General features: G+C 37.1%; 1 protein-coding gene and 1 long non-coding RNA gene across 4 annotated transcripts in view; one reads left to right on the top strand and one right to left on the bottom strand.

Moving 5' to 3' along the window:
* Positions 1-22959, bottom strand: part of LOC121257977 (protein EXPORTIN 1A-like) — a 26754-nt gene extending 3795 nt beyond the window's left edge. Inside the window, exons 1-25 of one of the 3 annotated variants that reach the window (XM_041159286.1) lie at positions 22588-22959; positions 21318-21434; positions 18381-18473; positions 18189-18260; positions 17688-17813; positions 17530-17612; positions 16010-16148; positions 15854-15922; positions 15640-15717; positions 15022-15084; positions 14891-14935; positions 13974-14081; positions 13710-13814; positions 12147-12350; positions 11305-11364; positions 10712-10822; positions 9597-9694; positions 9046-9154; positions 7020-7085; positions 6753-6851; positions 6591-6671; positions 6368-6457; positions 510-595; positions 335-415; positions 67-249 (exon numbers count right to left, since the gene is read on the bottom strand). In XM_041159286.1, the coding sequence (XP_041015220.1) occupies positions 67-249; positions 335-415; positions 510-595; positions 6368-6457; positions 6591-6671; positions 6753-6851; positions 7020-7085; positions 9046-9154; positions 9597-9694; positions 10712-10822; positions 11305-11364; positions 12147-12350; positions 13710-13814; positions 13974-14081; positions 14891-14935; positions 15022-15084; positions 15640-15717; positions 15854-15922; positions 16010-16148; positions 17530-17612; positions 17688-17813; positions 18189-18260; positions 18381-18473; positions 21318-21434; positions 22588-22686 (2465 nt within the window). In that variant the 5' untranslated portion in view covers positions 22687-22959. Of the gene's footprint in view, positions 1-66; positions 250-334; positions 416-509; positions 596-6367; positions 6458-6590; positions 6672-6752; positions 6852-7019; positions 7086-9045; positions 9155-9596; positions 9695-10711; positions 10823-11304; positions 11365-12146; positions 12351-13709; positions 13815-13973; positions 14082-14890; positions 14936-15021; positions 15085-15639; positions 15718-15853; positions 15923-16009; positions 16149-17529; positions 17613-17687; positions 17814-18188; positions 18261-18380; positions 18474-19154; positions 19265-21317; positions 21435-22587 lie in introns of those variants that run through there. The other 2 variants (XM_041159287.1, XM_041159288.1) reach the window with 2 other exon arrangements.
* Positions 7525-24252, top strand: LOC121257982. Its single transcript, XR_005939302.1, has 3 exons — positions 7525-7536; positions 11741-11746; positions 23841-24252. It is a non-coding gene; the product is annotated as an uncharacterized LOC121257982 (long non-coding RNA).

Genomic DNA, 24252 nt, shown 5'->3' with positions numbered 1-24252 from the left:
TTGCCTCCGGCTAACAATATAAAAGAAAAAGGTGGAAGACCAACATAATAAAAGAAGATACAATACTTGTTTATTATTGTGGCAAAAAGTGATAGAACTTCCGACTCTCTAGCATCAGGCAAATTCCTGGCATAGTCACCAAGAACGGGATCCATCATTGGTGGAACAAATTGTTTTCCAATCTGTGGTTGATCTTCAGCCTTGTCCAAGAATGTCTCAATGAGCTTAAGAGTCTCTCTTTTAACTGACCTGATTCATGGATCATATTAAAGACAAAATAATTAGAAATTATATGGCATAACTGAAGGACAATCCACACGTTATTTATGTTTACCGTAATAGTTTTACATAGGATGTTTTAGATGCAAAGGGTCCTCCTTCTGCAATGCTACTTGATATAAGCTCACTGTACATTCTGTTACAAAATATCAAAGAGTGGATAACTCGTACCAGTTCAAAAGAAGGGCAATATAAATTACATTTATAAACATAAATGTAGGGAACAATACCTGTACACATTAAGCATGTCCAAAAATATCAGAGAAATTTGAGATAAGAAATGTGTTCCAAGTGAAGTGGCAACGCTAGTATTCGTCTGAAAAAAGACATAAATCACTTCTTCAAAACAAATTTCATCCTTCAAGAGGCACAAATATCAACAGATATAACAAGACAGACAATTGTCACCACCAGAGCAAATTTAGAACTCACTGAAAGAACATGAAACATTCCATAGAGAAGGCTCATAGCAGAAATCATAGTTTTGTATAAATCTGATGGTCTCATAGAGGCCCTTGAAATTTGAAACGTATGAACCCAAACACAGCATCCATCAGACAATAGAACTTATAATCATTAAACAATCACGTAAACCAGGGAGAACAACTTTGTGATACACCATATTGATTGATAAGGGTAGACGGTGTATATGATCCCACATTGCTTGGTGAGGAGAAGTTATTACCCTTTATAATGGTTCAAATGGAGACCGACGGTAGATGGGTTGACTATCTCAGTACTAGATCAGCTGTGCAGGGTGGCTTGAGAGGCCCTTTGAAGAAGAAGTATGCAAAGTCATTTGAAGCATGGCTAGTGCTAAGGCCCCAGGCCCTGATGGTTTTGCCATGTTTCTTCCAAACCTGTTGGGAAGTGATCAAGTGTGACCTTATGCGGGTATTTCAAGAGTTCCATAATTATGCTAGCTTTGAAAAAAGTCTCAATGCCACATTTCTAGCACTCATCCCAAAAAAGGTGGGGTCAGTGGATGTTCGAGACTATCGTTCCCATTAGCCTAGTGACTGGGGTCTACAAGATTCTTTCCAAAGTGCTAGTGAACCGATTGAGTATGGTGATGGAGAAATTAATCTCGAAGCCACAAAACACATTTTTCAAAGGCAAACAAATTCTAGATTCAGTTTTAATTGCAAATGAAGTGCTAGACGTACAACTCAAATCTCGTGAACCTAAGTAATTTGCAAACTAGATATGGAAAAAACCTATGATCATGTTAATTGGAAATTCTTGCTTTATTTACTTGCAAGAGGCGGTTTTGGAGAGAAATGGCTGAAATGGGTAGAGTTTTGCATCTCAACAATCCGCTTCTCTATCTTGGTGGATGGTTCGCCCTTGTATTTCTTTGACACCTCTCGTGGCTTGAGACAAGGCGATCAGCTCTCTCCCTTACTCTTCCTATTCTTCATGGAAGCTCTTAGTAAGATGATTGAAGGCCTTGTGGAATGTGGTTTTCTCTGTGGTTTCTCGGTGGGAAATGGTAATTATGACTCTCTTAATATTTTTCACTTGTTGTTTGCTGATGACACTCATATTTTGCAGAGTAAACCTTATGCATATCCAATCTTTGAGGGCTCTACTTCTTTGTTTTGAAGCCGTTTCGGATTTGAGAGTTAATCTCTCAAAGTTTGAATTGGTACCAGTGGGGAACGCTCCCAAAGCAGCGGCTCTAGCCTCTCTCTTGGGATGTAAGGTATCTTTTTTACCTCTTCAGTATCTTGGCTTACCCTTGAGTGCTTCCTTCAAAATAGAGCAGATTTGGAATGATGATGTGATTGAAAAGGTAGAGCGCAGGTTGGCATCTTGGAAGAGGTTGTATTTATCGAAAGGTGGTAGGCACATGTTGATTAAAAGTACTCTCTAACCTCCCCACCTATTTTTTGTCTCTATTCCCACTCCCAGCAAAGATTGCCAACCGTATTGAGAATCTACAACGCGATTTCTTGTGGAGTGGTTTGGGGGACGAGTTCAAGTTCCATCTGGTCAATTGGTTCATGGTGTGCACTCCATTTTTTGGGGGTGGATTGGGAATTCATAACTTGACGAAGTTCAACCAAGCCCTATTGGGTAAATGGTTGTGGCGGTACCAACGATAAAGGGGGGCCTTGTGGAAGTCTGTCATAGTTGCACAAGTTGGGGAAGTATGGAGTGGTTGGTGCTCGAATGAGGTACGCAACTCACATGGGGTGGGTTTGTGGAAAAACATTATGAAGGGTTGGGAGACTTGCAGGAGACATACACATATTGTAGTACGTGATAGCTCTCGCGTCAGATTTTGGCATGATAAATGGTGCGGTGAACATTGTCTCAAACACACTTACCCCGCGATATTTGAGCTAGCACGAGTAAAGAATGCAGCGATAGCAAATCTTTTGGCTTTTTCTAGTGGCTCCCCTCAATGGAATATGGACTTCACTATGGCAACCCAAGATTGGGAGTTGGAGGTTATCATAGACTTCTATGCAGCATTGTATTTCGTATGTATGATCAAGGGTTCTATGGACAGGATGTTTTGGAGCCCGAGCCCAGGCATGCCCACATTCCCATGGAAGAGCATCTAGCAGACCAAAGCTCCTTCAAAAGCAACTTTTTTTTGTTTGGACAGCATTGGGAAAAATTCTCACCACATATAACCTAAGATAACGTCGGTTAATGGTATTATACTAGTATTGCATGTGTAAGAAAGATGGTGAATCAGTTGACCATCTGTTTCTACATTGCGAGGTGGCCAGGACCGTGTGGGCTGATTTTTTATAGGACTTGGATTATCATGGGTCATGCCCCGTAGATAGGTGGATTTTCTAGCATGCTGGAGAGGCCTACAAGGAAATTCACAAGTTGCAGCAATCCCGAAAATGGTCCCCATATGTATATGCTGGTGTATTTGGCGAGACCGAAATGATAGAAGCTTTGAAAACCACAAGAGAACAATGGAGGAGCTGAAAGGAAAATGTTGTTTTCTTGGGTGGGGGCCATTGTTTGTAACGGACTTTATGTCCATGACTTTCTACTTTCAGTTTTAAACTATAGTTAGGTAATTCTCATGTATACTCCATGTGTACTTGGGCTTTGCCTATTATTATCAATAAAATTTCTTGATTACGGATAAAAAAAAAAAAAAAATAGTTCAAATGGGGCTCCAATTGTATCATTGACTAATCATTTTGAAATATACACCCAAATGTGGCTTGGGCCTCCCTTGGGGAGTTTCAAATGGTATTTGAGTTTATCCCAAGCAGAGGTGAGGGACTTGAGCCGTGCTACTTACGACGAACTGGCCTGACGAGGACATCGGGAATTGAAGTGGGGAGATCGTGATATCGCATATTGATCGATAAGGATAGGTGGTGTATAAGATCCCACATTGCTTGAAAAATAGTCCTTACTCTTTATAATGGTTCTAATGGGACCCCAATTGTATTAACTAGTCTTTTTAGAGTATAGGCCCATATGTGACTTGGCCTCCCTTGGGGCATTACAAACTTAATAACGGAACAACAGACATGGCGTCAAAGGAAGATACAATAATACTTCAGGAATGAAAGGAACATCCTCCAAGAAAAATTAGTCTGTTCCATCAAGATTAAGACATACACTATATTACTAATAAGTCTTTCCAAGGAAACATGCACCTCTCACAGCATTTCCACTTTCTTTATAAACACAAACAACTTGAAGATTCTGAAAACAACAAAGGAATTTTTGCATTTCTAGTTTAGAGAATCTATAAAAGCACTATCATTAATACTCAAACATTGTTTCAAAAAATCATCAAAATAGAAAACCATGTCAAAAAAATGATTTTGTTATTTTATGTCTTGCTTTTCATGGGATGCCAAGTTCCTTAATTGATACAATGTAATTGATACAATGTGAAAATAAGAATTACTAAGATCAAGAGCATGAGAGGACGGGGCAAACATCCACAGCCCCAACCACTCATGCTTTTGATCTAGGTGGGCATCACTTAATACCCTAAATAATTACCCATCACTATGCCAACCAGATATACCCAGCTCTCCCCACCCTGTTCCAGCGTAAAAGACCAAGACTTATACAGGCAAAACTCAAACCAAAATTCCTAATCTGAAGGTCTCACCACATCCAAATAGTCCAGCTTCAAACCATAATTTTCAAAGATAATAGAAACTGAAAAAACACAGCAACCACATGAAAACCAGATTTCAACATACTTGATTGAGGAAAGGTTTGTTGGTGATTCCAAAGGGCGAAAATGGCATTGGATGGAAAGGCTTTCTGCAGTCCATTCTAAGTGTCACTGAATCCAAAGTCACGACTAGAAGTGGGGAGTTTGTTGATGGAATAACAGTGGGAAGGTCTTCCTCAATCAAAGGTGCTTCATACGCAGCGGTGTTGAGGTCACTGGCAGGCAGTCAGGCCGAGATTAGCTTAGCGGTAGAAAGAAAGGGCAATGCACTTGTAAGAGACAAAAGACCTCAAGTGACATTGGAGAGTTGGAGGGAGTCTTGTGGGATGTCAAATCTCAATTGAAGGGAGTTATGGATTATGTATGAAATCTAATGATTAAAGTGGATAAGGGGCTAGATCTAGTCGTGGGTACAAGTGTGTGTACAAGTGTGCCAGAAAGTGTGCAAGCAAAGGGTGTGTCGACGATAGGGTCGTTGAACGCTCGCATCTTTGTTCATGCCAATGTCTCTATGCCTTCCAAGGGGCTGTAGGGTCTCAGGCACCAGTTGCAGATGAAATTGGTCCTTTTGTCCAGGGTTCATTTGTAGTTGAAGATGGGGCCCCTCCAAGGTCTCGGGTATTTTGGAAGAAACAGTTGAGCCTCTTTTAGAAGATGCAAACGGGGCAACAGTTCCCCTCTTGAGGAAGCAGTAGGGTCAAACAAAGTGACATAGCAAGGATCGTCGAGGGGTGGAGCAAATACACATAATGTTGATGGAGGGGACAACAACCATATAGATGTCGAGCAACCATTTGGCAAGAAGGAAATTATCGATTTTTCATTGGTGCCTCTTGTGGGGGAAGGTTTAGAGTCGAGAGTGTAGTCGGGTACTGTGCCTGGGGATAATGTCGTTCCCCCTGGTTTCTCTTCCTCCGATCAACAATATAGCAAGTTCAACATCGGATTGGATTCTAAAGAAAGATAACGGGTTTCTACAAACCTTGGGACTTTCGTATGGAGAACAAGGAGAATATGAAGACCAATTTAAAACACTACTCACTTCAATTGAGGCGAGCCACACGCTTGAAACCAAATCTAAGTTTAAGAAGAGTAGGGAGTTAAAGAAACTTTCATGGGCAATCAACTACAATGCTAAGGGAGGTAGCTCAAGTCGAGGGAAAACTAAAGATAGGGCTTTGTGATGTTCGAGTTGAGGATTAGTTTTACCGAATCTGGGGGATGGGGTCGGGGAGGTGTAATGATAGTTTTCCAATTCGGGTTTGGTGTATTTTGGGTAAGTTTTCAAGGGCTTTTGGGTCATTATGGGCTTTCCTGTATGGGCTAGGTGTTTTTCTTGTATACGTCCAGTATACTTGGTTACTCCTATTGATATATATATATAATATTATTACTTGTAAAAAAAACATACTGGATTCCACAAGAAACTTATGACCAAATCGAACAAAAATTATACAATAAAACAGCTAGCTAGCATGCATGCATGCATACGTACATTTTTTTTTTATAAGACAACATGCATCAGTACGTACATGCATGCATCCATCCATCAAGGGTAAGAATTTTTAGTATTGAGTTGGAGTGGGGTACCAGTCAAACCCCAGATGGGTTTTGCTCTCAAGCCTGTACCGGCCCAATGCCTGATTAAGAATTTTTTTCTTTAGATCTAATGCCTTATTAAGAATACCCCGCCTAGTTAGCATGAAGCACAGTGCCATGGCCTCCGTTAAATTGGACTGTACTTTCTAGACTTTACAACTAGAGCTCCACAAAGCAAACAATCATAAATTCATGTATACATAAAAAATTAAATTCCTCACTTCACAAGAGCATTAGATGGAAAATACCACATCAGGTACCATTCAAATAGATCCAATGGAAGTTTCTAAGTGTATTAGAAAGCAATACCTGCAAAATATTAAGCACAGTCCGGATTACATCTTGATCCTTCAGAAAATCAACACTCTGGCGTGCCTGACCTATGATCTCACTCCATTTCTGCACCCAAAAAGAAAATGGCGAGGGTAAACCATAAGCCACAGACTTCAAAAAGACTTGTGTTCAACATATGCATAAATGAAAGCCAGTCAGACATTTCTATCGAACAGTCAAATTCCAATTCCAAACAAACCTGATTTGGAAGCTCCATCAACCTCTGAAGGTATTCTTCCCGTTTCTGGGGATCAGATTCTGCTTGTATCATTTGAGCAACCTGAACAGAAAGAACGGGGGGGTGTTAAAGCACAGCATAAGTTCACTCTAAACAGAATTACTAGAGACAAAAAATACGCACTGATTCATAAAATGTATGGATCTGGTGAGGTTCAAGATCAACAATGGTTGTTGCAAGGCCTGCTAGAAGTTCAGATACAAATGGTTCATTCTCTCCAACCTGAGAATAGGAGAAGTACATCATTGTGCAGGAAGCTTTTGCACACCTTTCCTCTTGTTGGTACAGCATGGGGGAACATGCCGTATCAATATATAATATTCAATATAAAAATATTATACAAGGTTCTTATTGCCAATTGAAATAGAAAAAATTTGAAACAAAGTGTACCTGTACAATTACAAATTTACGCCTGCACTTCTGAACGATTTTCAAGAATGTGTCACAGGCCATATCCTGAAATAGATTCGACATGAAGGTAAAATACAGCATGACCAGGCAAAATAAAACACATGAAATAAGAGATTAGAACGTAGGAAAGTAAACAATTATAACGTTAGTTTTTTAGTAAAACATCTTGGCAACATCTCCTTAATGGTTTTTAAAGATCAAGTGAAAGCATGTAGGGGATCTTTTTTGCTTATTTCTAGCCCTTGGCTTAGCCTCTGATACCACAACAAGAATCTCTACACAAGAAAAACTCGTAGTCAATCTCATCATAAGGATATTTCAATGCAATTCACTAGGATCTCCAGTAATCGGTTGTAGTTGGGGCATGAATAGAAGCATGCTGGATGAGACTACCAAGATTTGTTTTAATCATTTTCCGATTAGGTTAAATTGTGGTAAATAAGGGGGCAAACATTATTCTAAGTCTAAAAACATCCACCTACATTCAAAAGGTTTTGTGGAGAAGGTGAATGAAAGGTGCTTACAAATGATATGAGTCAATTCGAGCGTGAGACTTGAACTGTGTCATAAGGGCTCGAGCAGTAAAGCCCTTGGGCTTGGGGGATTTTTTCCTTGAATTACCCGAGGTGCACTTACGGGAAACTCCTTGCCAAGGGCCTGTGCACCCCCGGGATTAGTTAGGACACTATTTCTGGACAACCGGTGCCAATCAAAAAAAAAAACCTTATAACAGTATGACTTAATGAGGACGTCCGGGATTTAAGGAGGAGGTTGTAATACCCCAAATTTAGTATGAAAGGGTGCCATTCTTACAGTTTAAAATGATTCCAAAAGACTACAAGTGTAACATGGACTAGCCTTTTGGGGTAAAAGCTTTGGGTTAAGCTTTCCTTTGGGTTGTTACATGAGGGGAAATTGTAATGATGATGGGCTTCCAATCCCACCCTTTCTATTTGCAGATTATACACTGATCGTTTAATGAAGCAAATCCTAAGCATGTGTTCTGGTGAGCTTCGCAGGTGTTCTGGTGTTAAGATAAGCACCCCGTTGGCTGCTTATCTTAAGACCAAGTATGTTTCAGAGTGAATACAAAAGATGGAAAGGAGATTGGCATGGTGGAAGGAGCAAAACTCCTTCGCATTTGGAGGAGCAAAGCTCCACTTTTTATTTATCAGTAAAGGAGCAAAACTCCACTAAAAGTGGCATTCTTTGCTTGCATGGCCGCTTTAGAGGAAAATCCGTGCACTGGAAAACTTAAGCCACGGATAAATGGTTCATACTTTCTTCATACGGTGTATTTGAAGCAAAATAAATTATAGAAATTCTAAGGACGGTAAAAGGTAGCCGGATAAGCTAAAACCTTTTTATCAGAAATCTCTTCCTTTAGACAGCTTCTAGACTTTAATGACTTTCTGGCATCTTTTTTCCCTTCTAGATAAGCATCTAACTTCATATATATCCCATGTAATTGGGTTGCACCTTTTGCACTTTTTAATAAATTCTTATAAAAAAGTTTGTCATATATTAAAGAACTGATGGTCCATAATACCAGCCTACAAACTCTACAAGGTTTAAATTTAAAATCAGGATGCGACATTTACAAAGTATCCCTCAATGCCAACTAAATTAAATGTCTTACTAGGATGTTCAAAATAGAGATGTCCATTTGACAAAAGTGAGAACATACTACTTTGATATTGCTTAACAGTACCCACATCCTTTTCATAAAAGTAAGCAAGATTCCTATTAAAAGTCAGGCTTGCCTCTGATAGAGAATTAAGGTAGTTTTTAGGCTTTATACTTCTCATTAATACTATACTGATTTAGCACCAAAACATCTATTTTGGGACAAAAGAAGTACTTTTTAACAAGTCTTAAAGCATTAAATAAAACTTCCTAATATTATGACTTCTACAGAGCACTTTGAGCAACTGAGCAAGTACATAACTTACCAACAAAGATTTAACAAAACATAGTTCTATCATTAGGTGCAATAGCATCTAACCTGAACTCCTGGGTGAGTCTCATGCATGAACTCAAACAACTTGTTCACAACAGTTTTCAAGAATTTCCAATGCGCTCTTAAAAACCTTGGATACTGTCCAACAACATACCTGCCAAAAAACGACAATTACAAATTTGAGAAATAGGGAAATAGCTATATTAACAATATATAAAATGTCCCTACAATCAGGTTAACTTAGGTTTCTCAATTTCCAATTGAGGCAAGCATACCATGTGGATGTACTCAGACATTGTACCATTAACTAATAAAAAGGCAAGTGATAAAGAAGTTTTTTCTTTTCTAGAAAACAGGGAGGAGGATTTGACATTTGAATATCACCCCCAAGATACACGTGAGTACTATTGCACCAAAGGCCATGACAAGCTTTAAAGAATATTCCCTAGAATATTTTATTAAAAATGTGGAAGCACCAAAATGTGGCATGCTCGATTGGTAAATGTAGGACTAGGTATGAGCCAGTAGCCATGCCCCCATAACCTTTTTACATTGGGGATATTTTTTTTCATAACCTTGACATTGGGAATACTTACATAATGTTACTTGCAATAACAGCTTTATTATCTTTCCCTTTAGTAATTTCACATAAATTTAGTAAATCACGAATCACCATCACCAAGAATCTGTTTTCCTGCCAAGATACGAAGGTAAGATATTTAAAGACATATTGCAGCACCAATCAAACAATTGTAGAAGCAAAGCAGTGGATAAATTCATCTTCAAAATGGATACACGTGTTAGAAAAATTATGAAGTTTGTATTAATGTTATTCTAGTACTGTGAAAACTTTATTGTCTTTTTGATAACGAGGAACCCTAAAGACCGTGCAAACACAACATGTCTTTTACTGGTTAAACCTTGGAACCGTAACAAGCTTATTTGTTATATATGCCAACCCCAAAGTAAGATTACAAGGCCCCATGCTCTCTTCATGCCACTCGTCAAACAACAACTTCAACATATACTAGGAGAATCTCATCCATAAAGTGTCACACGTTTATACTATTCTTGGAAAAATAGTATGCAATTATGGGTTGAAATTTTTTTATATAAGTACGACTTTGGCTTGAAAGTTCCAAGATGCTGATCAGTGATATACCCAATGCATAATGGAATTGAGTACGCATAATCCAATGACAGCGTTGACAAAAAAGATAAGACACGTAAATGTAATGATCATGATGAAGATAATAAATAATTAGCCAAATGAACCAGGTCAAGGATCACAAAACATGGTACACATTTGTTCCAACACAACACAACACCACAAATTTTGGCAATCCCAACATTTCTACATTTTCCTTCTCCTACTTATCCTTCTGAAAGAAACTTAAAGCATTCCTGATATGTCAAAAAAAAAAAAAAAAATTAGCGCACAGGCTACAATTATGAAAGTTTGATTTATATGAATGTACAACCATAACTGTTGTACCTGAAGGTATAACTACCCCGTTTCATTACCATTTGAAATTTGATCGCACACAAAGATACGATACAGGGACTCATATAATTAGGAAGAGAGGAGTCAGTAAAAGTTCATAAAATGCCACATCATCACTCCAATACTCCCCAACCTCTCATCTATCAGAAATCATAAAAATAGTCAGGGCAACTCTGTTCTTGTCATGGAATACGAAGTTAAATATACCTGATCTTCCATCATGGAGCCAGAGATAGATCCTATTGCCCAGCATAACGTGTTCAAGTTGTTCCATGTCCAATCCTCGCCACTTAGTTGTTTACTTAATTTTTTCAACATCTATGTAAACAGCAGAAAGACAGAGAATCACAAACTTTAGAATATCATATAAGACGTGATTCATGGTCAAATGTACGCAAGTTTATTGGGGCACATCTCAACCAGTAGACCAAGGGTATTTTTCTATCTTGTGTGCCAGATAGATGGAAGAAAAAAAACTTTTACACAGTTATAAAACCTGATGCACCCAGTTTATGGTCCATCTATCATTTTTAAAACTACAGATCGCAAACAGATATCTATTCAACAATGACAAACAAAACAAGCTTGAACATGGTTCGTGCTTCCTTTTTTTTAGTTCATGCTAAGCATAGAAACAAAAACTAAAACAAACCAGCATTTTTAAGCACACAGCTTCATTATCAGTGCAACCATAGTATAGATGTGCCAAAAAGTATCTTGAGGAGGACAGAGCATCACAGTATATTTCAATTATTGTTCAGATAAACACAGAAAGAACATCTGCCAAACTGATACTTTACCTGTTTTTCAGTGTCCTCATGATCAAGATGTGACAAATATATAAGGGTCTCCCTCATGATCTGCACCAGTGAACTTTCATCAACCATAGAATCTTATAAAGAGAAAAAGAAATCTTCTTTTTATAAGTAAGGATACAACATTTTATTAAAAAGCACTAGGGGTGTAACCCAAGTACACTGGACATATATACTTAGGCGAACGCCTAGTTTAAGGGACGGAGAGAGCAAGCACAAGTAAAATATACAAAAGATGAAAGGGGGGCATTTTTTACAAGTTAAATTTTATTAATATTAATAGGCGTAGCCAAGTACACAGTGTATACAAGAGAAAATGCCTATCGCAAAGGGGGTATTGTTATGTACTGTAGTCCACTTATGCAGAGATTTAAGCATAGAAATTTTTAACTCCAGTAACATTCTCTCACAATCTTCAAAGTTGAAGGTGTTGTGCTTCTTCCAAAAACTCCGCATTAAGCATAAAAGAACAAAGCCTATCTTGAGTTTAAATGCCACCTCACAGAAGCCAACCAATAAAAAATAGGCAAATCCCATAATTAGTTAGCATTCCAAGAAGTCAAAGTGGTTGTACATAGAAACTATACTCCACATCCTGCTAAAGCACCACACATAAGAATAAAGATGCCATTCATCCAAAGGGAATCATAACAATAATGTATATTAATTTTAATTTTAATTCTTTTAAGGAGGATGGGGAAGGATGGCCCAGCAACCAGGCAATTCTGATACATGGAACTCGAATTAAAAAAAAAAAAAACAAAAAACCCACATATTTTCAAAGCCCAGAAATTAATGTTATATTCATCAAAAAACAGGTCTGTTACCTTATATTGAACAAGAACATCATTGTCCTTCATGGTTTCACGAACAATATTCCCATTTTCATCTTCAACTATGAGAACCTCCTCAGGCTTAGCCATTCGACAGATCATAAGCATTCTCAGCTTAGACATTGGACCAGCATATAACTGCCGCCTCTGCAGAAGTTGTGGACCAAGGCCATCAACCATACCAGGGAGCAATGGCATCTGCTCAAATTATCACAAAGATACAAGATAACATAATTATCAAGTTCAATATATACTAACAAATCAAAGAGAGAGAAATAAATAAATAAATAGTAAAAAAGTTCATAGGCACAAACATGCATGCAACTGTTCACAGCATATGGGTAAATTGAAATCACAAACAGATAAAAACTGCAACAACGAATGTAGTGCAAAGCAAAAAAACCAACTACGAAAGAAATTCAATGTCCTCTCTTTTTTTCATGCAAGAATTATTTTGTAGCCACACTGAAGCTAAGGGCTTGTTTGGAAATAGATCTCATCTCAAAATTCTCATCTCATCTCATCTCCTTCTCAAACATAATTCAAATACAAACATTTTCAAACTAATCATTACAACTTTTTCAATGTAGTGTACATGGATCGAAAGAAATGGTCGATGTTTTGAAAATAGGGAACGTTCCCCGGATGGTTTTAGGGCCTTCTTCTATCACACATTGTTGCTTTGGGCTTCATCCATAGTATGGAATGGAGCGAGCTTTAATGACTTTTATGCTACTTTTCGTAGCGGGTAGTTTGTAATTAGGCTTTTTTCTTGTATACTTCATGTGTACTTGGGCATTGCCTATTTACATGGATCAATAAAACTTCTTACTTATCAAAAAAAAAACTTTTTCAAACTAATCATTACAACTTTCTCAAACTTTCAAACAAAAAATAAAAAACAATTCAAAATTTTCAAATCCCCAAACAAAAATAATATTATAAAACTATATTCTAACAATATTTTAACTTCATAATATTTTTTATTCAACTTTTCTTTCCTTTCCCAAAATCCAAAAATACTTAACTCAAACTATTTCACTACTATTCACAAACTATCTGACTACTATTTACAAAATTCTAATATCACTCCCCAAACGAGCACTAAGAAACTGAAACTATTTTTAGTAGGTACCTAGAATACAAATCCAATGGCTTATAAATTTGAAGTTTAACAAGGCGGAATTTTTTTTTTTTTATAAGTAATAATTTTTATTGATGTGAATGAAATTAGACGATGCCCAAGTACACGGAAAGTATACAAAGTGAGACACCTAATTACATTCTATTAGGCTAGAAAGAAGATAAAAACTCATGAACAAGTCAGAATTATACACTATGGATGATACATCCACTAGTAATTACAATCAGGATAGAGAAGAAAACATCTACTAATGTTTGCATCACTTTCAAAATGGCAATCCAATCCTGAAATGCTAGTGAAACACATTAAAAGGTGAAACTTCAATTAGGATCAAGAAAGTAGTTCTCCCAAATTTAGAAGCAGAACCTCAGATGCCAAAGTGGCAAAATTCATCTGAACATATCTACAAATACCTGCAGCCCCAGCATATTTGCAGCAACAACTGCAGGATTCTCAGCAAGATTATGGTGTGCCTCAAACAATTCCAAAACCAAGGAGTTCCAGTAGTCCAAGCAAACCTGATCAAACCATACAGTGAAGTAGAAAGGATGTTATAACTTTGGAAATTCAGTGTGCATACGGATATGCATGTCTGATTTTGTATATTAGAGGGAGGGGGGGGGGGAGAGAGAGAGAGAGAGAGAGAGAGAGAGAGAGAGGCTGATAGAGAAACATGCCTTAAAAACCTCTGTGTCATCCACATATGAGATGTTGATAAGATACTCAAGACCCATTAGCAAGGCAGCTATATTCTCTTGAGTGGCTTCCAGCACTCGAATATGAAACTGCATAGAGGTTGTAAGCAACATACTTATCAAAGGCTCTAGGTGCAATTTGTACGAGAAAAGGCAGAACTCATGCGACACACCAATGTTATCAATCTAACTAGAAAATTTTTAACAAAAGAATCATTAGAATAGGCTGATGACTAAATCATATAAGCAGTTGAAGTCCAAGTATAGTTACAGCCTACAGGTTTTTTTTTTTTTTATATGTTCCAGCCTACAGGTTCATCACAATATGATACCAGAATCAGGTTATCTAAAACGAGATGAAATGAAACGCACCCAAAAAATGACCCTTATAAAAGTAATTAACACTAGCATTTAAATACATACGAGCACACAATTATAAAAAAAAAAGTTACACTTGACAGTTGAAATCAATTCCTTTCTTCATAGGTAAAAGAAATTTCATTAATAAAAATGAAAATAAGCATAGCCCAAGTACACATGACATGTACAAGAGATATAGTCAGGAACTAGAAAAAGATACAAGAAAATCATGAAAGTCGAGCCCGTTGAAACCAGTTCTATCGGAAACTATATGATTTTTTTTTATATAAGTAAAGGTGGTTGTGTGTGGCCCTGTGCCTCTCCCAACCATAAATGTCAGTCATTCATGACAGCCTCATCCACTGTAATAAATGTCAGTAATTCATGATTGCCTCATCCCAACCATAAGGGAAGAACTGCAAAGGTACCCAAAACAAACCATGTCCATTATCACCATTGATTTTTCAAATTACCATCACACATCTATCCAGTTTAATCATTGTATGATATTATTCCCGGTGACTAGGGAAGACACTTGCCTTGTAGAAAGAGGTGAAAAACAGTGCCAAGTTCTGAATAAATGCCTGAAGTAACAACAAAAAGACAAACTCAGTTATAAGCACAACGAAGCATTAGGCTTTTAGTCCTAACAAGTGTTCAAAACACTCACTTGTTCCTCACTAGATCCATGTGCATAAGCTTCAGGGATGTTTGTTGCAGGGGGGAGAATGGCCTGTAACATCACAAAAATCCCAAGAAAATAAAAGGCTAATTAAGTGAAATTAAAAATTAAAAACTTGGAAGAGTGAAATGATTAGGAATAATCTTAAGAATATATCTACAAGCTCAAACAATTTGTTTTCTAAATCTTAAGAATCTCTCTCTTTCTATGACGCAGAACCACACCAAACCAAAGCACTTTGGACCCACTACTAGGGAGAAAACCCAGATACACAACCCCACCTGCCATAACTGTATATTAGGTAATCCAGGGGAAGTCCTAGTGACTAATCGAACCCAAGGCAGCACACCTAATCCTCAAGGTCATCCCAAATCAGCCCTTTGGCCACTAGGTAGCACAATCTGATGAGTGATAATCAACTTTCTATTCACTCCTGGGATCCAGGCGGTCCGGGGGGACCCCCACGGCATAATGTTCATTATTTAAACTAATTTTGTGTTATAAGTAACCTAACAGCTGATAATCATAAAAATATATCCACAAAGCTCCAACATAAAAAAATTCAATTGCAAATAAAATCTGAGTAGTGGTTATGCTCAGAAAGACCTGTAATTGCACCATGAATATATTGTACATCTTAACATACTGCACATTGTAAAAGTCCCCAAAATTAAGGGCTGCAACCTGCCAAAACCAAAATAAACAGTCATCACTCAACAATTTAATCTTTTTTTTATCGGTAAGCAAATTTTTATTCATCAAAAGCACTCAACAATGTAATCTTAAAAGCAACATTTAATACAATGGAAGAATGGCGTACCTCTGTTAAACATTGAAGGGTAAGATTCCGATATGAAGGCACAGGAAAAAGTTTTAGGAGAGTCTCAAGCTAATACAAATAGTGTAAAGAATGTATAAGTACAAATCTAATTTCTTATATGGGGAAGTGTCAACAAGGATAGAAGATTGAACATACCAATGGAGACTCAAAAATATAACCCAAGGGAATCCACGAAAGAAAAGCATGCAATGTGGCCAATGTAGCACGTATAAGCTCAGCTCTTTGAGATGCTGATAGTACATACAAGCATAACTCATGAATAAGTTGAAACTCGCTGTAAACAACCAAAGCATAGGTGTTAGAAAGAGATTCTCATCTAGTGAGCTGCAAGTCTAATGGTATCATATAAATCACAAAGAAGGATGGCCAAGCCCCCTAAATGACGCTTTCATTAAAGATCATCTTCATGCAGTATTAAGCCGATTTAAAAAGAAAGTAAATCATCTTCATATGGTATTAAACAGATTTCCTGCACTGGAATGTAAGCTTTACCAAAGCTACTGTAGACTGGGAGGTAGATGCCATCACTGCATTCTTTAATCAGCCATATTACACTAGTTAGGGCCGAGGAGGTGAACCTATCTTACTCCATTGTGAGACGACTAGTGCTTAGTGGAGTGGCTTCTTCAGTCAGCTTGATTTGGCTTGGGTCATGACCAGAAAAGTAATGGACCTTTTTTATTCCTTTTTTTTTTTTTTTTATAAGTAGTGGACCTTTTTTATTCTTGGGGAAAGGTTAAAAAAACCAACAAATTGTAGCAATGCAGAAGATGGTTCCTACTTTTCTGGTATGGTGTATTTACAAAAAAAGGAACAACAGGAATATTGAGGATTGTGAACAGATGATCGAGGAGCTCAAAACTTTATTTTTTAATATTCTCTACCTTTGGACAGCCTTTATAGACTTTAATGGACTAACTTCTAGTTATTTTCTTGTATCTTTTTCAACTTCTAGATGTGTGACTCTGCATAAACCATGTGTACTTGGAATCTTGGATCTATCTCAAGTAGTTTCATAAAGTTTTATAAGTTATAAAAACAAACAAAAAATTAGAAAGGAAAATTACCACTTCTGATGCCATATAAGGAAAAATTATCCTACAAATTCATGATGCCAGAAATAGTGATGTGATGTTCTCAATTGTATCTTTAAATTTTTTTTTTATATAGGTAAAAAGAAAATTGTATCTTTAAATTGTATGGTAACATTTAGCATCAAATTTTAATTACATGGGGACTTTATTGTGGTTTATTACTCTTAGGGACTTTGAGAGCATATCAATTCCACCTTAGTTTCAGATTACCATGCATAGGTGATGCTCTTGCATATGGACCATGTACTTGGGCTCTTGCCTATTCTTATTCTCAATAAAATTTTGTTTTCCGTTCAAAAGAAAACTTTTGTGGTTGGTTGCAAGGTCAAGCCACCAAAGTATAGTATTTGGATTTCCTTTACGGTGCAATAGCCTTTGTGGCAAAATAATCTTTACAATTTTTTAAACTACTCATCTTACAATCTTCCCGGTAAAGATTGTTTTATGACCCACTTAAGCTATCTAGCACATCTTATACTGGAAGATGCAGGACAGAGAGGAACCCTGTGAAACAACCACCTAGTAGCAAATAATAACATGAAGTCAAACTCTAACCATTACCTGTTCAATGACTGTTTAAGATCCTTGATCTTCTGTTGAGTCATCTCCCCCCTTGAGAAATCAAAAACTTCTTCGCTTAGAAGCTGAAAAGCAACATACTATGTTACCTACATGTTCCAAACACAAACTAAATGAGTAGGATAGAACAATAGACTTACTTTCAATATAGTCATGCAATTCTCACAAATTGTTTCACTAGTTTTAGCTGCAGCAACAAGATCAGGAATAAAGCTTCGCCATCTGACCGGCCATTCATGCTTTAATATCTGTATATTGAGTACACCTTGTTAAAAGAACATAAACAATGCCCAATTTTTTTTCAAATAAAAAAACTACAACTAATTAGAAAGAAAGTTTTTTTTATATAAGTAAACTAATTAAAGAAAACATTTGTAAAAGGCAAAGTTATAATTCAAGAAAAACATCTACAACTCAATTAGAAGGTAACAGCATGGGAGCTGCAGTTAGTATTGTTCAGCTTCAGATACAAACTTGCAAAGCAAGTCCCATCAGACAAAACCCAGAAAAAGAAATAGAAATCCATAAGCATCCCTTGCTAGTCATGAAACCTCATCCACAATACTACAAAAAAGAAACATCAAAGACAACAGTAATCAACTCCTTCAAACATTATGTTGACAAGATAAAACAGGTTTTACCTGAACCAATATAATGTTGAGTTTGTTGACATACAGCCTTTCCAGTCGAAAAGATGCCTCATTACTTGAGAGCTATACCAAAAACAACAAAAAAAGGTAATAGAATATGTAGTAATGAAAGCGTCGAATACCAGCAAAAGCTATAATGCCAACTAAACTACCCTTCTGAAAACAGCATTACATAAGTTATACCTGCACAATAACTTCAGAAATGTAATTTTTCATTCCATCCCGCTGTTCAACGGGCAATGCATTCCACCGATACTTTATAACACCTTCAAGGACCTATGATGGAAGCCCAAAACAAATAAAGATCAGCATCCAAAATTATCATTCAAAGTGTCAAAGCAAAAGAAAAATCGACCCAGCCAAGCATCCAGAACACCTTATTTTCAAAATAATTTTTTTTTAAAAGGCCCGTAGTTTTAAAAACATAAATGCACAACATAATTTAGCCAGTTGAAGGCACATGCATCAAACTAAAACCATTAATACGCTAGTAGCAAAAGTCTAATTTAATGGCCTTAATATGAAAAGTGGAAACTGCTCCTAAATCATCAGCATGAACAATTAAGCCTGTATGGGCTCAATAGAGGCATTTCTAAGAGATCATTTTGCCCCATGTGCCCAAGCTTGCAAGTACAGTCCGAATGTGTCAGAAGGCATTTGACAAAGGGAAGAAGAATAATCTTGCATCCAAGGCAAGCATTTTGAACATTAAAGCTGTCTTTTAAAGTCCAATCACAAGATCTATGGAATATTTTTTATATTTTTCGCTTAATGCAAGAGTCTATGCCACTTCAGTTACATACGTAAACAATTTGAAATTTGCATGCACACAACTGGCAAACCTATAGGAAAATTTCTATCTTGCAAAAAACTTCCAAGTCAGTGAAATTTGCATACAGCTTGACCTGTCAAATAAATGCTCTAATTTTCTTGGACATGTAAATACGGCTCACGCACATTCACATGATAGACACCCCCCATGGTCTCATCCTCAAGCCCTTAATTGAGAGGGGAGATGCCATTTGGTCCAAGGACAATTGGCCACATCACATATATGCTCTCATAAGCTGTACAATTCAACAGATAGGGAACTTGGAATTCTGAGTTCTACAAAAGTAAAAATAACAAACCACACTCCATATGCATTAGTTGTCAAGTGATACAAGGCTGGGGAAAGCTTGAACCCAATTCCAACATTGATAAATATAAGCACATTTGCATCAAAAAAAAGGGTTCAACTGTCTGTCTTATTGATATATATTATGAAAGGAAATTTACAGATACTTCAAAATCATAGCAGTTTGATATCTACCTCCAGCCTACATGAAATGGCCAATCAATAAAAATACCATTCACACCACCTTTTTTCATGAATCATGTACCGAAAACACATACATAGTACATTCCTCAGTTTAAGGTTCAATTTTGGGAAGAACATTCAAAAATAAGAAAAATAAAGGGGCATTACATTTCGACAAAAGACCCACACCCATGTTCCATAGCAGTACACTAACCCAATCATGATTATCCTCTCACCAGGGGAAAGGCACTTCCCTACTCAGCCCATTCAAACAAAATAAATAAAAAGAAGAAGCTTGTTTCTTCTAAAAAACAGTGTTTTTAATCTCGTACCGTACGGCCGGTACAGGTATCATATATGGTTCGTACCGGTCCAAATACCGGCCGTACCGGCCTATATTTCAGCCTGTACCAGCCTTTAATTTTTTTTTTTTTTTTTCAAACTACAAGCTTATTTTTTGATCCCCAATTCAGACTAGGCTATTTATAATTTATATATATGTATTTATATATAATTTATTCATATATAGACCATTATTTTGAAATATAATTTATATATATAATTTATTCATATATCGATTATCCCGAAACGGTACCGGTACCGAAATATTTCGTTCCAATGCCTTGACCGGTATGGCGTCCGGTACGGTATTCAAAACATTTCTAAAAAATTTAAATTATGCAACTGAAATAAATGTATGTTTAAACCAATATCAATCAATCAATTAATTATGCATCAAAGTATCTTTCCACTCGCAAGAGTCAACCGCATTTGATTTTCCAAGACAAAACTAGCATCAATCAATTGCTCAAAACGAAGGTTCCCACAGCACCCCATCTTTGCACAAATTCAAGTATAACATAGCACCAAGCAGCATACCAACCAACATTTGAACAAGATCATGTTTAGTTTTGAAGCAAAAGACCATCTTATCAGTCTACGTAAGCAGGGAAAATGATATACAACTTCTGTGTATAAGATGGACAGTCTAGGTTAAATTCCGTCCGTATAAACAATGCAAGAAGCTCCTTAATAACCACAAAAGTTTATTTTTAAAATCTAAATAAAATGATTCACATTGCAAAAAGCATAGGTGTTAATTGATTACCACAAAAGTTTGTTTGATGATACCAACTCTGTTTTGGGCACAGAGAAAAGAGGAGTGCTAACCCACCCACCCACCCAATCTCGCAAGTCATAGGCAGGATGACCATATTTAGATTATTCTGGAATCAAGAGGTTTATCATTTCCAACACTTTCACATGAAGAATATTTGGCTTGGCATGCACAGGAAGAGAACTCACTCCACCTATAAGTACCATTTTCTATAAAGACATAGCTCTATATGTACAGAAAAGTGCACATCCAGCTCCCATCCTTGTCTACTATTGAGGCTAGAATTAAACAGGTACTCAATTTATCTAGCATGATAAGTTTTTCAGAAGCCTATGCAGGCATTTTCAGAAGAGGCATTCACGGCTAAACAATCCAAACATGTAACTATCTCGATGATTTTGTATTGGACAGGGTTGTGGATATTATAAAACACCATTTATGGTTTCCAAAAGACAACTTCGCGTCAGTGAACCATGTTGGTAGATAAAATAAATTTATTCCCAACCACAGAATGGGTATTCCATCTAATGCCCTTGTTCAACAATAATATTGTTTGTGATTGTAAAAATTCAAAAGCAAATTTGATGAATTAAAAAGGATTGTCTTTACTAACGGTGAATGAAAACCACTTTCTCATATCACAGGAGCTGCTATAACCAATATCAACTTCTAGTAGAGGTTGTTATGCAAAAAGGCACCCAACCTGCAAGGCAAAGAACTTGGAGTTGAGGTTCTTTGTATTTTGAAGGATGTGCATAACTTGGAGCCACATATCTGGATTGTTTTGCAAATCCCGCAAAATCTGGTCTGCTGCTGTCCTCTGCATCACCAACATACACGCAGCCAGGTTAAAGACAAGCATGCAAGCAAAAATAACAGTCTGGATTTTTTTTTTTATATATATAAGTAAGAAATTTATTAAAACCATGTAATTAGGCATAGCCCAAGTACAGGAAGTATACAAGAGAAAACACCTAATTACAAACTAGAGCTGACAAAAAACGAAAGTCCAAAAGTCATTGGAACTAAACCCATCCATTACAATAACCAAAGCCCAAAGCAACAAAGTATGAAAAAAGATAGCCCTAATCCATTCACCGAGCGTTCTCTATTGTCGAAACAGCAACGCCAACCATTCCTCTCATTCCAAATACACCACATAAGACAGAGGAATCATGTTCCAAACAGCCGCTATTTGAAGATTTCCTTGAATCCCTCTCCAACAGACCAAAAGATTCCCCGCACTCTTGGGCGTCACCCAAGAAATGCCAAGCTTGACAAAGACCTCATCCCACAAAGCCCTCAACACATCACAATGAAGAAGAAGGTGGTCCGCCGAAATAATTGCAAGAAATAACAGTCAGATTTAAGCAAGTGATCGTTTACAATAATTGCAACGGAAGAAAATGTGACTTGTGGACGGTGGAACTGAGGTCAAGATGCTACATTTATGTTAAAAGTAAATGACTTTCGAGTAAACTTATCGTTTCACTTTTGTCAATCAGAGAACCAACACAAGGTTAAAGATGGAAAAATAATAAATCCCCAAGGATAATCCTGTACTCGTGGAAATTGAACAAAAGAAGCCCAGATCATAATGCCTCACTGACCTAAAGCCCCAATTTGTCACCCGAGAAAAGTAACCGAAAATAAATACTGAATACACATATAAAAAAAACCCACCACGACTAAAAGTTCGAAGGCATTAAACCCTAAAAATATAAAAGTCTTAATTTTACTCCCTCCACATTCCCACATTCCGGGGAGCCAAACAGGTAGTGGCGTGTGTGTGTGCCGAACGCGTGTGAGCGAGAGAGAGGAGCGACTGTATAAAGGTAGGTAGTCGCGTAGCTTCTTTGAAGTAAACTCAAACTTGGTCGCTAAAGCGGGTTAAACCCTAGTCTAAAGCTTCAGTTTAATTTCTCTGAAACCAAACAGAAAGCTAAGCGGGAAAGGAATAACAAATCTCTCACCTCTTCTTTAGATCCGGTGCCGTAGAAGGCCGCCACGGTGGCATCGAGCAAGGCCACATCGATCGGCTGGCTCAAATCCCTAAGCTTCTCGGCAGCCATCGCCCCTTAGCAAAACCAAACAACACAGACACTTCACTCGCTCGCCAATAAACCCTAGGGACTTTACGCAGTGAAAACGAACCGAGACCCCCGAAACGAAAACCCTAGGATAGAGAAAGATTCTAGAAAGAGAGTGGGGAGAGAGACAGAATCTAGAGGATTTTAGAGAGAGAGACGGAGAGAGAGGGTGGGGTTTTATATAGAGAGAGAAAGAGAGACGTAGGATAGCTTGAGAATGAAGCAGAGTTTTAAGAGGGGGAGGGGAGGGGAATTGAAAATTGGGTTTTTATATATATATATATATATATGTATAGTTATTTAACTTATATTTACACAAATCTGACAGCTTCAGTCCCGTATAAGTGAGAGTTTGCTGTCGTTTTTATTAGAGATGACCTAATAAAGTTTAAAAACTGTCTTGCCGTTTTGGATAGTGTTTCGTGGGGATTGGCAAGGTGGGGAGGAAAAACAAAGATTATAAAAATTTTAAAAATATTTGAAAATGCTTTTGAGGTTAGGTTTTGAAATAAAGAGATTTAAAAGTGAAAGGACGAAAGAATCTGAATAAAAATTATTTTAAAAGTTAGTTTATTGAGATCGTCTACCTACTTGTATATTTTTTCTTTAAAAATTTAAAAAATTAAAAATATCACATTTTATATAATTGAATAAGAATAAAATATGAATATAGTTTTTAGTATTGCTCTGTAAATAAAGATGCTTAATATGCTAGTCTTATAATTTTTAATAATGATTATATAAAGTTTAAAATGATATAAACTCTACCTTAACATTTAATGTTACAATTTTTCTTTTTTAGTTGGACCATCCAAATTGAGTAAATAATTAAATAGGAACCCAATTTACTTTTATAATGTAGCATCTTTACAATTAAGGTAGAGACAAGTCAACAAAGATAATCATAGTTAAGGAAAATACTAAGGATACCGTTTAGTCATCCCATTTTAGTTTCCCACTTGACGTGGAGCAGCTACTGCGGCATTTCAAGGTAAATTGATTTTTTTTTTTCCATTTCCCATGCATCGGCCACTCTCTACATTTTTTTTGTTTCTGTGGAATTTGCTCTCAATTGTTTGATCATCGTTATGTCAATTATGATGCACCATTCTATGATTTATCATTTTGTTGCGTAGGGGTTTATACAAATTAGTTTGGAATGGAGTCCATAGTCCCATAGACCAAAGTTTTGGAGGACACAAAATGAAAGGAGTGGTGGAGAGCATTTTCAGGTGGGAGGACATGGCTTAACCCAGACCAACATGCAAGGAGAGGGGAGAGGGTTTTCAGGACTGAAGGAAGGCTTGAAAGAGACGAAATGTAGAGAGAATCTGTCAAGGATGACATCCGATGGGTCAGGGGTTTTGGAGGGGAGAGGAAATGCAGAACAACGTCAGGGGTTTGGGGGGAGCTTGACGGGAGGGAATCTGTCGAGGAGATGAAGTTTGGGGGAAATGGATTTTGACAAAACGCGAGAGGTCGAGCTAGGTCAACGAGTCTCAAAAAAGAGAGAAAAACAAATGAGAATGCCAACATGGAAAATCCATG

This window comes from Juglans microcarpa x Juglans regia, chromosome 3S, assembly GCF_004785595.1.
Source record: "Juglans microcarpa x Juglans regia isolate MS1-56 chromosome 3S, Jm3101_v1.0, whole genome shotgun sequence".
NCBI classification, from domain to species: Eukaryota; Viridiplantae; Streptophyta; class Magnoliopsida; order Fagales; family Juglandaceae; genus Juglans; species Juglans microcarpa x Juglans regia.
This window is presented reverse-complemented; position numbering and strand designations above follow the sequence as displayed.